This window comes from Onychomys torridus, chromosome 8 (genome assembly GCF_903995425.1).
Source record: "Onychomys torridus chromosome 8, mOncTor1.1, whole genome shotgun sequence".
Lineage (NCBI taxonomy): Eukaryota > Metazoa > Chordata > Mammalia > Rodentia > Cricetidae > Onychomys > Onychomys torridus.
In genome coordinates, this window is record NC_050450.1 from 29,308,670 (window position 1) to 29,322,593 (window position 13,924).

The window sequence follows — 13,924 nt, forward strand, 5'->3', positions numbered from 1 at the left end:
CACAGAGAGACTCTGTCCCCACTCCCCCAAAAAAGGAAAATAGGAAGCAGATGCGGTAGGAGTACAATATGAAATAACTGTATGGAAATTACATTAACCCAAGATGATTCTAAGAAGATGTACTGTGAGAAGAATAGAAGAATGTTGTGCTACAAAAGTGCTGGGAATGAGTACTCTTGGGGAGGTAAAGAAGGTGACAGTCAATGGAGGTTTTTTTTTTTTTTTTTTTGCATTTAAAAATGACTGCACATCAAAATATATTCATATTGACTAAAAACACTTCTAATTTTCTCTTTTTCATTCCAACATAGGACCACACTATATTGGACTAGAAATCAGTGTATAGCTTGGTCTGGCCCCAAACTTATTGTAATTCTGCTTTAAAATTCTCAAGGGAAAATATAGTACAGGTATGAGCCACCAACCCTAGCCAAGAAAAATTAAGAGACAAGGAAGAAATGATACTGTATGGTCACTGAAGGCTAAAAAGACTAAAATATTAGCTTCCACACACAGAGGAGCATTCCTGCAATACCAACCCTCAAAGGCTAGGGGAGGACTGCCATGTGTTTGAGGCCAGTCTGGGCTATAAAGGAAGTACCAGGCTAACCAGTACTATCATAGCAAGAGTCCCTAAGGAAGAGGGGTAACGGTACGGAAGAGGGAAAGAAAAGCAACAAAGAAACTTAAGACTAAGAAATGATTAAATAGTCAGGAAGACAGGATAAATTTACATACTCCTAAGTCAGATGAAGATAGAAAAGCCTTTGATGTGTTTTTTTTTTTTTAAAGATGCTATCAGGAAAGTAAGATAGTGGTGCTAAAGGTTGGCTTTAGTTTGAACTGGATGGTAGGAAAAGGAACATTTACATAAGTATAGGAAGATTAGATGACAGTGTCCATTTATAGTCGGTCATTATGGAATTTAAGGTAATAGCAGTCATCTCTATGGATTGCTTTGTTCTTAGATTTCTGTAGGTAAACACTTCTCCCCACTCATATATTCCATAGTGAACACTACAAAGAAAGATACCTTTCCAACTGAGCAGTAATGTCTCTAAGATCTTGCACTGTATCATTATACCTCTCCTGTAAAGTCAAGGTGTCATGGATGTGAGCAGCATTACTTTTCTCCAGCTCAACTTCTTTCCTAAGAACAAGAAAAAAATGACAAAAGATCAGAAGTTGTTCACCATATATCTCATACAATCCTTCACAATAGCTGGTATGTAATTTAAAGACATACATTTATGACTTAATCTCACAGCATGATGGTTTTACTAACGTATTTACTGGCTTCTTCTATACATATTTTCTACTGGACTTCCTTTCATATCTGCTGCATTATGCAGGCAGTTTAGAGGAAAGAATAACAAAAACCAATGTTACAGAATAGTCAGGTCTAAAGCCTGAATTCGGGGCTGGAGAGATGGCTGAGAGGTTAAGAGCACTGACTGCTCTTCCAGAGGACCCAGGTTCAATTCCCAGCACCCACACGGCAGCTGTCTGTAATACCAGTTTCAGGGGACTCGACACCCATGACAAAAACACCAATGCACATTAAAATAAATAAATAGATAGATAGATAGTTACTGAATGCAATTGCCAGCTAAAAGCACCTAGACTTGATGAAGTTTAATTCCCTGTATTGAGATAATAAATACTACACAAATACTTCACATTAAAAACTCTTTTGAAAAGTAGTTATAGTACTAAAGTGTATTTTTGATTATATGATTCATCCATATATGCCACTCTTATTCAATTTCGTTTGAGATAAGCTCTTGCTATATTTAGCACAAGCTGGCCTTGAGCTCAGGATCCTCTCAGCCCACCAAGTGAAAAGATAGCACATGCTCAACACTAACAAAATCTTCAGTTTTGTACAGTAGCAAATTAGGTTTTAAGTATTTTTTCTAAATGTATACTACAAATTGCAAGTATCTTTTTCAATATTACATATTATTAAAATGCCATTAAGGTCTATCTAGCCAACTGGGGTTCTCAAGGGGCATTTAGGCCTTATCATGATAAAGAAATACATAGTGGAGAAATGGGAGAGGTAGAAATGGGAGAGGCTCATGCCCCGTGGAAAGATGCAGAAAGAAGAAATGAAGATGGTGAAGAGTGGGCAGATGTTGGAGGTCTGCTTGCTACCTGGGGCCATGGTGAAAGTGGTGAGGAGTAGACTGAGGAGGGAGGTCTGCTTGCTATCTGGTGTCATGGTCACGTCCAAGCTGGGCAGCTGCCAAGGGCCATGTCTGGATCCCTGGTCCTACAGTAGCCAGGGTCTGTTTTGCTGTCCATGGCTCCTATTGGCCATCAAGTGCCATGCTAATTCTAGTGGCCTGGGGTGCTTCCTGGGGCTGTGTTTGGGCCCATAAACCACACTGCTGCTGGGGTTGAACCAACCTTTGTCACCACATGGGGCCATAGGGACAACCAGACCTACACTGGTGCTGAGGACCATGACTGGACCCATGGTTCTACCACAGCTGGGGTCTGTGCTGAAATTTGGGTCCTGATTGCCACCAAAGGTCACAAAGAGACCTAGACCTGGGGCTGTATCCTGAGGTCTTGGTGGTGTCCAGCAGCCATATGGCCACCAGAACCATCACTACCTGTGTGGCCATTCCTTCTACTCAGAGTCCTCTGGGCCTGAGCTGCTGCATAGGGCCATGTCTGAGTCCATGGTCCAGCTGCAGCTGGGGTATGTATTGATATCTGTGGCCCCATGTCACCTCAGGAGGTCTTAGGAACCATGTGAGATGAAGTTAAGAGGGCCATGCTGAGCCAGCCCTGCCCTTCACTGGCCCTGGAAAAGCTGGCCTTGCCTCTTACTGGACACTATAGAAAGAGAGCTGGCCCCTGCACTCAGGAGAGATGGCCCAATCCCTCAATACAGGTGAGGGTAGACCTATCCTGAAGGTATGCATGTAAGGGAGCTGACTCCTCCCCCTCACTGGAGGTGGGTGGCCCCAATGGCCTGGACTGACCAGTTTGGCTATCACACAGGCCCACAAATGGGCCTTGGGTTGTCCCATCCTAGCATCTACCCTATCTAGGACCTACTGGAACTCGTAAAGAGGACTGGTCCTGTGATACCCGTAAGACCTCTAAGACTTGGGGTGGACACAGGATATCCCAGAGGACTTTCAGTGAGGATCCAGTGATGATGGTGTGCCAGAAACCAGAGGCCTTAATCCAGACCAGTGATTCATTGCAATGAACATTTGCCAGTATAGCTGATGGGACAAACAAGTACACTATATGACACACCAAAGCCTCCAATGACACCAAGACAAATGAGGTGTTTGAGAGGTAGGACAGAAGAAGCAAAGAGATTTTTCTGTGGCTGTTTTTGCTTTTGCTTTTGTTTGTTTGCTTGCTTGCTTTGTTTTGTTTTCTTTTGTGGGGGGCATGGCAGGGATGAGGAGAGGATGTGGGGGAAATAGGAGGTGAGCAGAATTGGGGTGCATGATGTAAAACTCCCAGAGTCAATAAAGAAGTTAAATTAAAAACAAACAAACACAAAAAACATTCTAACATGTTTGGATGTTGTGGGCTTGTGAAGGGTCTCTAAAATACAGTGAAGTAAATATAAGCACTGCTCAACTCTAAGTGGAACAGTCAAGTAAGACAGAGCAGGTCACTGCACAGTGAGGAGACCACAGTCAAGTAAGACAGAGCAGGTCACTGCACAGTGAGGAGACCACAGTCAAGTAAGACAGAGCAGTCATTGCACAGTGAGGAGGGCCACAGCACAAACAACCAAATGCTACTAAGTGGTTTGTAATAAAAATATTTTCCCTTGTCCCTTAGAAGAGTGACTTTCAGTTTTTGTTTTTTAACGTAAACCTAAAATGTCTAGTCTAAGGATCTTAGAGGACAGCATCTCACACAGGACCTAATAAAACAGAATATGAAGGCATCAAAGCTATTTCTCTCGGAATTGCACAGCTAACTAGGCAAGCTAAGAAATAATGCTCTTGTGAAATCAGAAACCCCTTTAGGAAATGGGTTATCTGCTCAACTTTTCCAAGTTCCCGTTCCCCAAAACCAGCTGCAATTTAGAACAATCACCATAACACCTTTGTACTGCTCCTCCAAAAGTGGGGTACACAAAACCCTGGGGTGCCTCTTCATCATGAATTACAAAAAAACCCAGAAGAGATTATTAAGCACTCAACAGGGGCAGGCGTGAGACACAGGTTCACATTCCCCCCATAGCAGCTTGCTAACTTGGATGGGATTTCAGGAACTTAAATGATAAGATGTATTTGTAGTTTAAATTCAAGAACCAAATTGCCAGGACCAGATAAAGAATCTGCTGTGTAGCCTTATGACCTGTGTCTGTCTCTGAAAGTCATGGTAGAGAGGACCGACTCCTGAGATTTGTCCTCTGATCTCTACCCATGTCTGACTCACACATACACATACCACATGTACCTGCCCACAATAATACATTTAAAAATATTTTTAAAGTAAATAATAAAATTAAAAATAAAATTGTTAAATTTTAATCCAAATGCATGTGTTGGAAAATAAAGTAATAATAGTATTGAAGTAATATGAAATAATACACAACTGTGAGATATTAGTTTTTCTTTTAATAAGAATGTTGTTTTTGAATGCTTTACCAGCAAATTGTGATTTTTTTTTTTTTTTTGAGAGTGGTCCATTCTACAACATTGGCTGGCCTCAAGCTCAGGGCCATCTTGCCTCAGCCTCAGAAGTGCTGGGATTACATTCATGAGCCACTAGGACATAGCCCCATTTTGTTTTCTGATTGTTCTATGAGGTAAGACTGGCTGAGGGGGTAAATGCACTTATCAGCCTCAGTGATCTGAGTTATATCCTGTGGACCCCCACTTGGTGGAAGAGAAGCAACCCCTGAAAGTTGTCTTCTGACCTCCACATGCATGCAGTCATGTGTGCCTGTCCATGTGTATGTGCACACATGCATAAACCAATGAAGTGTTTGTAGTCTCTCAAAAAAAGCCATTTAAAAAATTACAAGGCTTAGATGTTTCCAGATCTAAAACATTGTTTTACTGCTGGTGTCCAAAGACTCTTGGAAAATGGAGTAGCAAACAAAGTTTTTGGCTGTGGAAAAAGGGCTCCCTTTTGTTCTTTTGTTTGTTTGTTTGTTTGAGGCACAGTTTCACTATTATGGCCCAATACCATGAACTCAATGTGCAATTCAGATGAACCTCGAACTCAACATCCTCCTGCCTTATCCTCTTGGGTCCTGAGAAATAAAAGTATGCTAGGCAACACTTACTTTGACTGTCATATCTGCTTACATATATGTGTGTAGTGTTAAGTATGTGAGCATATGTATATTCTGACCATGTCTTCCTCTGTATCTCTTCCTTACCTTGTAAGATAATTCCAGTCTCCATGCACATACATAGGTGACATGAGAATTCTAAGAAAACAGTTTATAATTCAAGTCCCACAGAACAAGACCCTATTAATACGCACTCTCTCAACAGTTCATCTAGCCGTTTCAGTTGCTCAGCGGTTGACCTTGTCTCCTCTTCCAACTGTTTAACCAGCCTTTCACTCTGGTCCTCTTTCTGCTGCACCGCATCCAGCTCCTCCAGGGCAAGCTTTAACTCTTCTCTAAGGACGTTCTTCTCGGAAGCCATATCCTCTTGAAGAGAGCAGAGCTGCTGCTGGAGACGAACAGACAGTTCCTGCATTCAGACAGACAAGCACAAGAGGATTAGACGGGGCCTCAGGACCTCTCCTGGAGACAAGAAATGCAATACAGATAATGAAGTATGGCAACTAAATTAGAAAGCTTAAATATATACACAAAATATATACATCCCATATTCACTTTCTCCATATTTTATACTTTAACACTGTGGAAAATGCAATGTCTAGCTTTCTTAGTGTGGAGCCATCACACAACTTTCTTTATGCAATCTGCTTTACAATTGGCTTACATGCACACTTCAATCTACTCTATTCAATTGATAAAAAGTATATTATGATCTCACTGTTACATAAAATACACATTTCCAAGTTTTATAAAACATTATTATTGAGAAAAAAAAAATCTAGATTTTAAGTGAAGTGAGTATTAGTTCTCACTAGTCCCTATCCCAATCTGTTTTTTCTTTCCAGAGATAACTCTTGGATTAGAGTACATATTGCCCAAATATTTTCATACAGGTATACATTGGGGAGGAGTCTGTGCTATACTTTCTGTAAATGTAAAAATATTTTTATAATCATAGAAGTAGTTGAGACCTTTCTAGGTCAGTATATATTAACCTACCGAACTCTTTTCATTGCCTATTGCCCCAAATTACAGTATCACATTAGTGCCATGTCCATTCTTACTGAGTCAACCTTCACCAAAGTCTAACAGTGAAATGGTTTAGTTTCTGGACACCTTGTGAATGAAGATTCCACTGACTACTACAGAGAAATCCTCTTTTCAGGTTTGTTGTGTTAGAATTATCTACTTCTATCCCATGACCATGTTTTTTGTTTGTTGGTATTTTCTAGTGGGCCTTTCCCCCCCTCACTGATATGTAAAATGTTCTTTATGTAACTTGCATGTTCAAATTGTTTTGCTTTTTTCCTATTGTAAGATAATTATAAATACCTATCCTGTCTACTTGAAAGAAATATATATCAGTATCTGTGGCTAAATGTTCAAAGTATACCCACAGAGGTTTTCTGACATAAAGGAAAAATGATATTTAAATAAGTAGCTTTAAAAAAATAAATAAATAAATGTAGTTAACTACCTTCTCTTGTTGCAGAAGTGACTCAATTTGCAATTCTTTTTGTTGCAGCTTTTCATATTCTTGTTTTTCCAGAACAAGCTTCTCTGTTACAATCTGGATCTCAGCACTGAGACTTTCAGCCCTTTCTCTGTCCTTGTTGACAAGGTCGTCTATAAAAGGAAAGCATGAGACATTCCAGAACCAAATACTAACGCTATGGGACTCAGTTCACCGAATATTTCACCCCACTGCTTTAGCACCCTATACAGAGGGGTGAGGGGGGTGGGAGATTATAGTCATTACCTTATCACATATGCTACACAGATGTTAGTGTTGAGTTTGCACTAATTACGAAACAGCCACCCACATTTATAGCATTATAAAACTTCCCAAATACAGCACATGGGTTTTTTGGTATTCACATAATTATAAAAATGTTGCTGTCTTACAGCCGTGCATTTTATAGACAGTACCTAAGCCTTATTGAAGTAGAATCATATGAATAGCACAATACCTCTTTCCGTTTCAAGCTGCTGACATTTAACAGTCAGGTCTTCTATTTGCTTAGAAAATGTGAGGGTTTCCTCAAGAGATCGCTGAAGACTTACAATTTTGTGGTCCTTCTCTTTCAAATCTTTTTCTAACTGGGCAATATCAAGTTTGTATTTTTCCACTTGATCAGATGCACAACTGCATTAAAAACATTATGAAGAGAAAGAATACCTCTTTAGGTACTGGAAAAACATGTTCAACAAAATAAGGTGCTCTTGTTTTGTATGAGCAAAACAATTTCGATATTGAATCCAGGACTTCCCAAATGCCAGGCAAGTGCTCTACCAACAAAGTTATATCCCCAGCCAGTAAGGTCCATTTTACTTATTAACTTTTCAATTATTTTCTTATTCAACATGTATGAGAGTTTTATCTGCCTGAATGTCTGTACACCACATGGTGTGCAATGCTCACAGAGGCCACCAGCCATCCCCTGGGGGATGGAGTTACACATGGTTATGGGTGCTGGGAATTGAACTTGGGCCTTCTGGAAGAGTGTTGTAGCCCATCTGGATTTCCTGGTAGTTTTGCCCAGCAGGTCTACATAAAGAGGATGACTGGACCACAGACCTGAGTACCAGGTGTTTGGAAAGGTCTACACTTGGCTGTATCTAGCAGGGGGAGGTCCTTTGCTCCTCCCCTTGGCATTGCCATAAAAGCCCTTTGGAATAAAGTTCTGGGCTGGTGGATGAAGACCCAGGCCCTCCCGAGGCTGTCCTGTGTTTCTGTCTTTCCCCTCATCATCTAGGTCTCTCTTTCTAGCTAGTATTTCTCACGACTCCCTACTCAAGAGTACCTTGGGATGCAAAAGTGGGGGCTGGTCTGCCACAGAAGAGTACCAGTACTCTTTAACCGCTGAGCAACTTCCCCAGCCTGGAAGTTAATTTTGAAGCTACTATTCATATTACCTGATTTCTTCAATGTATTCTAGGAGTTTTTCTGTTTCAGATTTCTCATCAGTCTTTTCTTTCTCTATGGAAACTCTGAAAAGAAAAAAAAGCAAGTATATATGGTTCCTTTATTTAATAACAATGCATAGATAGTACTTACTAGATGCTAACTACTATAATGTCCGGTAAGGTAACTCCAGAGGTCAAATTCTTACTTAAACTTTCATGTGATTTTTCAGGTTAACAAGTTAGATTTTCTTTACGTGAAAAGCTTTCCAAACATGCTCCGATGAAAGAGGTACGATGAGGACCACAGCATAAATTAGAAATGGTCTTGTTTGGCAGCTTTCCTAGTTTTCTTACCAGCCCAGGCTATACTGTATTTGATTACTTATGTGATTTAAGTTCTTCAAGACAATGTAGTTTGAGGGATGAATGAAATTTAAATAGACACATCATAATAGAAGATACATAAAGTCAATAAAAACACGTAACAACACTCAACGTTAATAAGACATTAAAATAATAATTATTGCCAGGTCATATGGCACAGGCTTGTAAATCCTAGCAACCTGGGAGGCTGGGGCAGGAGGATCTGGATTCTCAAGACTTCCTGGGCTACATGAGACACACGACCTTGCTTCAAACAGGAACAAAGACAATGAGAAATTAGCGTATGGCATCATTACAAAGGCTGAAATTGACCAGCAATATCAAACACTATGAATATAGAAGGACTCCAAGGACCACACCTGGCTGCAGGGTTGTAAAACAGCACAGCACTGCACGCATGAGGTGTGTGTGTAGACGTGTTTCTGTACGTGGTAATGCATGAACAGCTTTGTGTGTGCATGTGGGAGTCTGTGACATATGTGAGATATGTTTATGTATGCAGGTACACACATGATGTGTGTGCTAGTGGAGGTAGGAAGTCATCAGGTAGCCCCCTCTGTTATACTTGGCCTCATTTTTTAGAGGCAGGGTCTCTCAATGTGGAGTTCATTGGTTTGGCTAGGCTGGCTGACTAGCAGGCAGGCAGCATCTGCCTGTCTCTTCACCAGTGTTCAAATGACACACGAGCCCACAGGCCCAATATTTTACGCAGGTCCTAGGGATTCTATGTGGGCACTCAGGTCCTCTGGTTTGTGCAGCAGGCAATTTGTTCACTCAGCCATCTCCCAGCCCTTAACTCTGAGCTAGAAGAGATGTTTAATACATATTATTCTGGTCTGAGATTCCCACTCCTATATGCTTATTAAAGAGAAATAAAAACACATTCATGAAGACATACAGATGTGATGTGCAGAGCTGTCTTATTCAGTAGTCAAAAATTAGAAACAGCTCAAATAATGATCAAGAACAGTAATAAATTGAGAAATAGTCATATAGTGAAATTAAACTAAGCAATGAAAATGAAAAAAATACTACACATGACAGTATAAATGAACTGTGATGAACAAGTCTTTTACTCTGAATAGTATTGTAGAATACTATTTTAAGATCTGTTATGTTTGTTTATGCTGTGGAACATTTGTTTAATGATGCAAAGATATGCCACATTCTTGTTTGTTTGTTTGTTTTTTCGAGACAGGGTTTCTCTGTAGCTTTGGAGCTTGTCCTGGAACTCACTTTGTAGACTAGACTGGCCTCGAACTCACAGAGATCCACCTGCCTCTGCCTCCAGAGTGCTGGGATTACAGGCGTGCGCCACCACCGCCCGGCTCTGCTGCATTCTTTTATGTTGCATTTGTTTACCTCTGTGAAGCCGTGTTACTTTGCCTGTCTAAAACACCCGATTGGTCTAATTAAGAGCTGAACAGCCAATAGTGAGATAGGAGAAAGGATAGGCGGGGCTGCCAGGCAGAGAGAATAAATGGAAGGAGAGATCTGAGAGGAGCAAGGAGCAAGAGAACAAGGAGAGGAAGATGAAAGGACCCAGGAACCCAGCCACCCAGCCACCCAGCCACCCAGCCAGGCACAGAATAAGAGTGAAAGTAAGATTATAGAAGTAAGAAAAGAAAAAGCCCAAAGGCAAAAGGTAGAAGGGGTAATTTAAGTTAAGGACAGCTGGCTCAGGCGGATCTCTGTGAGTTCAAGGCCAGCCTGGTCTACAGAGTGAGATCTAGGACAGGCACCGAAACTACACAGAGAAACCCTTTCTGGGGGGCAGGGGCGGGGTGGGATGGGGTGGGGAACCTGACTCACAACAAGCTAAGCTAAGGCTGGGCATTCATAAATAATAAGTCTCGGTGTTTAGATTTCTTTGGGAGCTGGGTGGTGGACCCCCCAGTAATAGAATAATGATAAACTTTCCTTAAGTATAAATTTATAAAAGACAGAAAACAGTATGGGAGATGGGGAACATTAAGATTAGAGAGGCAGCATGGGGTGGAAATGTTTTCAGTTTTGTTAAAGGTGTCACAGGTGTTTATGCCTCTGAGGTCATCAAAATGAAAAAATTGTGGTCTCTACATAGTACTATGTTACATGGTAGTTAAAGCTCAGCGATGTTTTTAAAAAGCTATAATTTTGACATTAATCCTACCTTCCTATACCTGTGTTACAGTTTGGGTTAGACAACTATCTCAATACAGAAGAAAGATTTTAAGATCTTCCCTGTTCATCAGAACTGAAGATACACAAAAGCCGATGAAGGTAACAACATTCAGAATGCTGGAGAATGATTAGGATTTAATTGTCACTTAAGAGGTTAAGGAAGAGTCAGGAAGAGATGGTAGCACACTCCTTTAATCCCAGCACTTGGGAGGCAGAGGCAGGCAGAGCTCTGTGAATCTGAGGCCAGCCTGGTCACAAAAAGAGCTGTTATGCAGAGAATCCCTGTCTCAAAACCACCCCTGTCCCCTGACCCCCAAAAGAAGAGGTCAAAGAAGGCAATGAAGAAAGTAATAAGTTATAGTAAACACAGCTTTCAGAGAAAGGCAAATTAAAAAATCAGTTAACAACTTACTGTTAAATTAATAAGGCTTACTCTGTAGCCAATCTTGACTTTAACCTTCTGATGCTTCTGCCTCCACCTCAAAAATATACCTGACTCTTTTCATTGACCCCTCACAATTGTTTTTTTGGTTTTGCTTTAAACTCTAAGGACCCATCCCTAGAGGCCTACTTCCCGTAGCTCTGCAAAACCTCCTTAAGGTTCCACAGCCTCCCAACAGCATGACCAACTGGGATCTGGTTCAAAATATGAACTTGGATGGGATATGTGCCATTCAAACCACAACAGAGATATTATTTTCTGTAATAAAAATTATAAAATATTGATATAAAAATGTAAAGGCTATAAGTAATTCTTCATATTTATAGATGGGAAGAATCAATATTGTTATAATGTTCATACTCAAAGGAATCTACAGATTCAGTGCAACCTCTAACAAGATGGCAAAGACACTCTTCATAAACTGAGAAATAAATCTACAGTTGGTATGAAATAGTGAAAGACCACATAACCAAGACACCTTGAGCAAAAAAGACAATGCAAGAGTGATTACACTACACAATTTTATATACTACAAAGTTACTGTAATGAAAACACTGTGTTAGTGTAAAACTAAGACAACTGGATAAATCAACAGCCTAGAGCCAAGGGGGCAACAAATAGGCCCATAGCACACACACTGGAGACAGGAGAATCCTCACAAATGGTGCTGGAACACTGTGTGTCCACAGGCAGAAAAATGGAAGTAGGTCCTTAGCACCCATCAGCTTCCAAAGTCAACTCAAAATGGACTCAGTACTTAGCACTCAAAGCGATAATGTTACTAGCACACACCCAGGGGAAATATTTCAGGACCCTGAAGTGGAATGGGCAACTGGTTTATGTGTGTATATGGCAAAACCCTGAAAATAGAGAAAGCAAAAGTAAAAATCGATAAATGTAACTACATCAAACTAAAATATTCTGGACAGTAAACAACTATGATGAGACCACCTACAGAATTGGAGAAAATATTTGCAAAGTATATCTCTAATAAAGTTTTGATGTTTAGATTATATAACAAACTTTGAAAATTTAATAGTAAAAAACTCAACCCAATTAAACAATGGGCAATAGATATAAACAGACATTTTTCAAAAATATACAAATGGCCAACAGATATACGAAAATGCTTAATATTATTAAAAATTCAGAAAATGCAAATAAAAACCAATGTGAAGTATTAATTCACCATAGGAAGAATGTTCATTAGATAACAAAATAGACTTAGCAGGTTGTATTTACATTTGAGCGCGCATGCTCGCACGCACTCTCTCTCTCTCTCTCTCTCACACACACACACACACACACACACACACACACACACAAACAGGGAACAATGATGAAGAAAAAGTTAAAAAGTTGAGGGCCATAGGAAGGGTTGGAAGGAAGATACCTGTGAGGCGATAGCAGGAGAGAGGAAGGTTGATTCTGGAGGCTGGAGAGATGGATGGTTCAGCAGTTAAGAGCTCTTATTGCTCTTGCAGAAGACCTAGGTTCAAGTCCCAGAACCCACATGGCAGCTTACAACCGTCTGTAAATACATTCTAGGGGATCCAATGTCCTCTCTTGACCTATACACTAGGCATGCATATGGTGCAAATACATACATACGGGCAAAGTACTCATACACATAAAGATAAATAAATAAATCTTTTTAAAAAGTCTGAAGTTAGTAAGTGCTGCTAAGGATACTGAGGAAAAGGACTAGACCCACATCTTGTGTACTTCAGGTGTCCCAGGCAGCTGAGACTAGTTCAGCAAACAGTTCCACAAGTCTTTTCTGGGGTTTGTCTTAAACCCTACAGTGGCTTTCTAGCATGTACCAGTAAGTAACCACTTAGACCAGCGGTTCTCAACCTGTGTGTTGCAACTCCTTTGGCAAACCTCTATCTCCAAAAATATTTACATTATGATTCATAACAGTAGCAAAATTACAGTTATGAAGGAACAACAAAAATAATTTTATGGTATATTATGTCAAGTGAAACAAGCGAGGCACAGAGACACACACCACATTTCCCAAAAGAGTGGAATTAAAAATTGGTTATCATAGACGCTGAGGATAGAACATGGTTACTGAAACTTGGGAAAACAGGGGAAGGCCAGCATGGGAATGGGTGGTCAAGAGGAACGTTTGGTCAGTGAGTTCTAATACAGACAAGAGGAAGAAGTTGGTATGCTACAGTAAGGTGATTGCAGATGGAGTTTGGTATAACTCAAAAAGCTAAGTTTTTCACTATAAGGAAGTGAAGAGATTCTTATATATAATCGTCACACTTAACCTTTTTCCTTTTACCACTTACAGTTTTCCCTCCAGTTGGACTATTTTCCCCTGAGATTCTTCAAGGTCCTTCTGTGTGGCCTGCAGCTTCAGCTCCATGCCTTCATGTTTAGCTAGCATACTCTGCACAACAGAGATAACTATTTTAGGAAATGAGAAATTCTTAGGTCCCCGGAGTCAAGAGCCGTATACATACCAAAGGTGGCACTCACCCTCATCTTCGTTTCTCTTTTATTTCTAAGTTTCATCAACTCCAGGCTTAGAGCTCTCATATTCTTTTGGTTGCCATCTTCAGAAAACTATAACATAAAAATTCAGAAATATTTTCTGCCAACTCATATGTACATTTACTTCAGTCTGCATATGGCACCAGATGCCCGTTATCTCAGCACTTGAGACAGAGGCAAGATGATCGAGAGGTCAAGGTCAGCTTGAGCTTCCTAAGACCTTGTCT

General features: G+C 40.4%; 1 protein-coding gene across 1 annotated transcript in view; it reads right to left on the reverse strand.

The window, feature by feature from the left end:
• Hmmr (hyaluronan mediated motility receptor) overlaps positions 1–13,924 on the reverse strand; it is a 32,254-nt gene that overhangs the window by 6,703 nt on the left and 11,627 nt on the right. The window contains exons 6-12 of the mRNA XM_036198009.1: positions 13,683–13,769; positions 13,493–13,593; positions 8,210–8,284; positions 7,264–7,439; positions 6,771–6,919; positions 5,488–5,702; positions 1,034–1,150 (exon numbers count right to left, since the gene is read on the reverse strand). Coding sequence (XP_036053902.1) covers positions 1,034–1,150; positions 5,488–5,702; positions 6,771–6,919; positions 7,264–7,439; positions 8,210–8,284; positions 13,493–13,593; positions 13,683–13,769 — 920 coding nt within the window. The remainder of the gene's footprint in view (positions 1–1,033; positions 1,151–5,487; positions 5,703–6,770; positions 6,920–7,263; positions 7,440–8,209; positions 8,285–13,492; positions 13,594–13,682; positions 13,770–13,924) is intronic.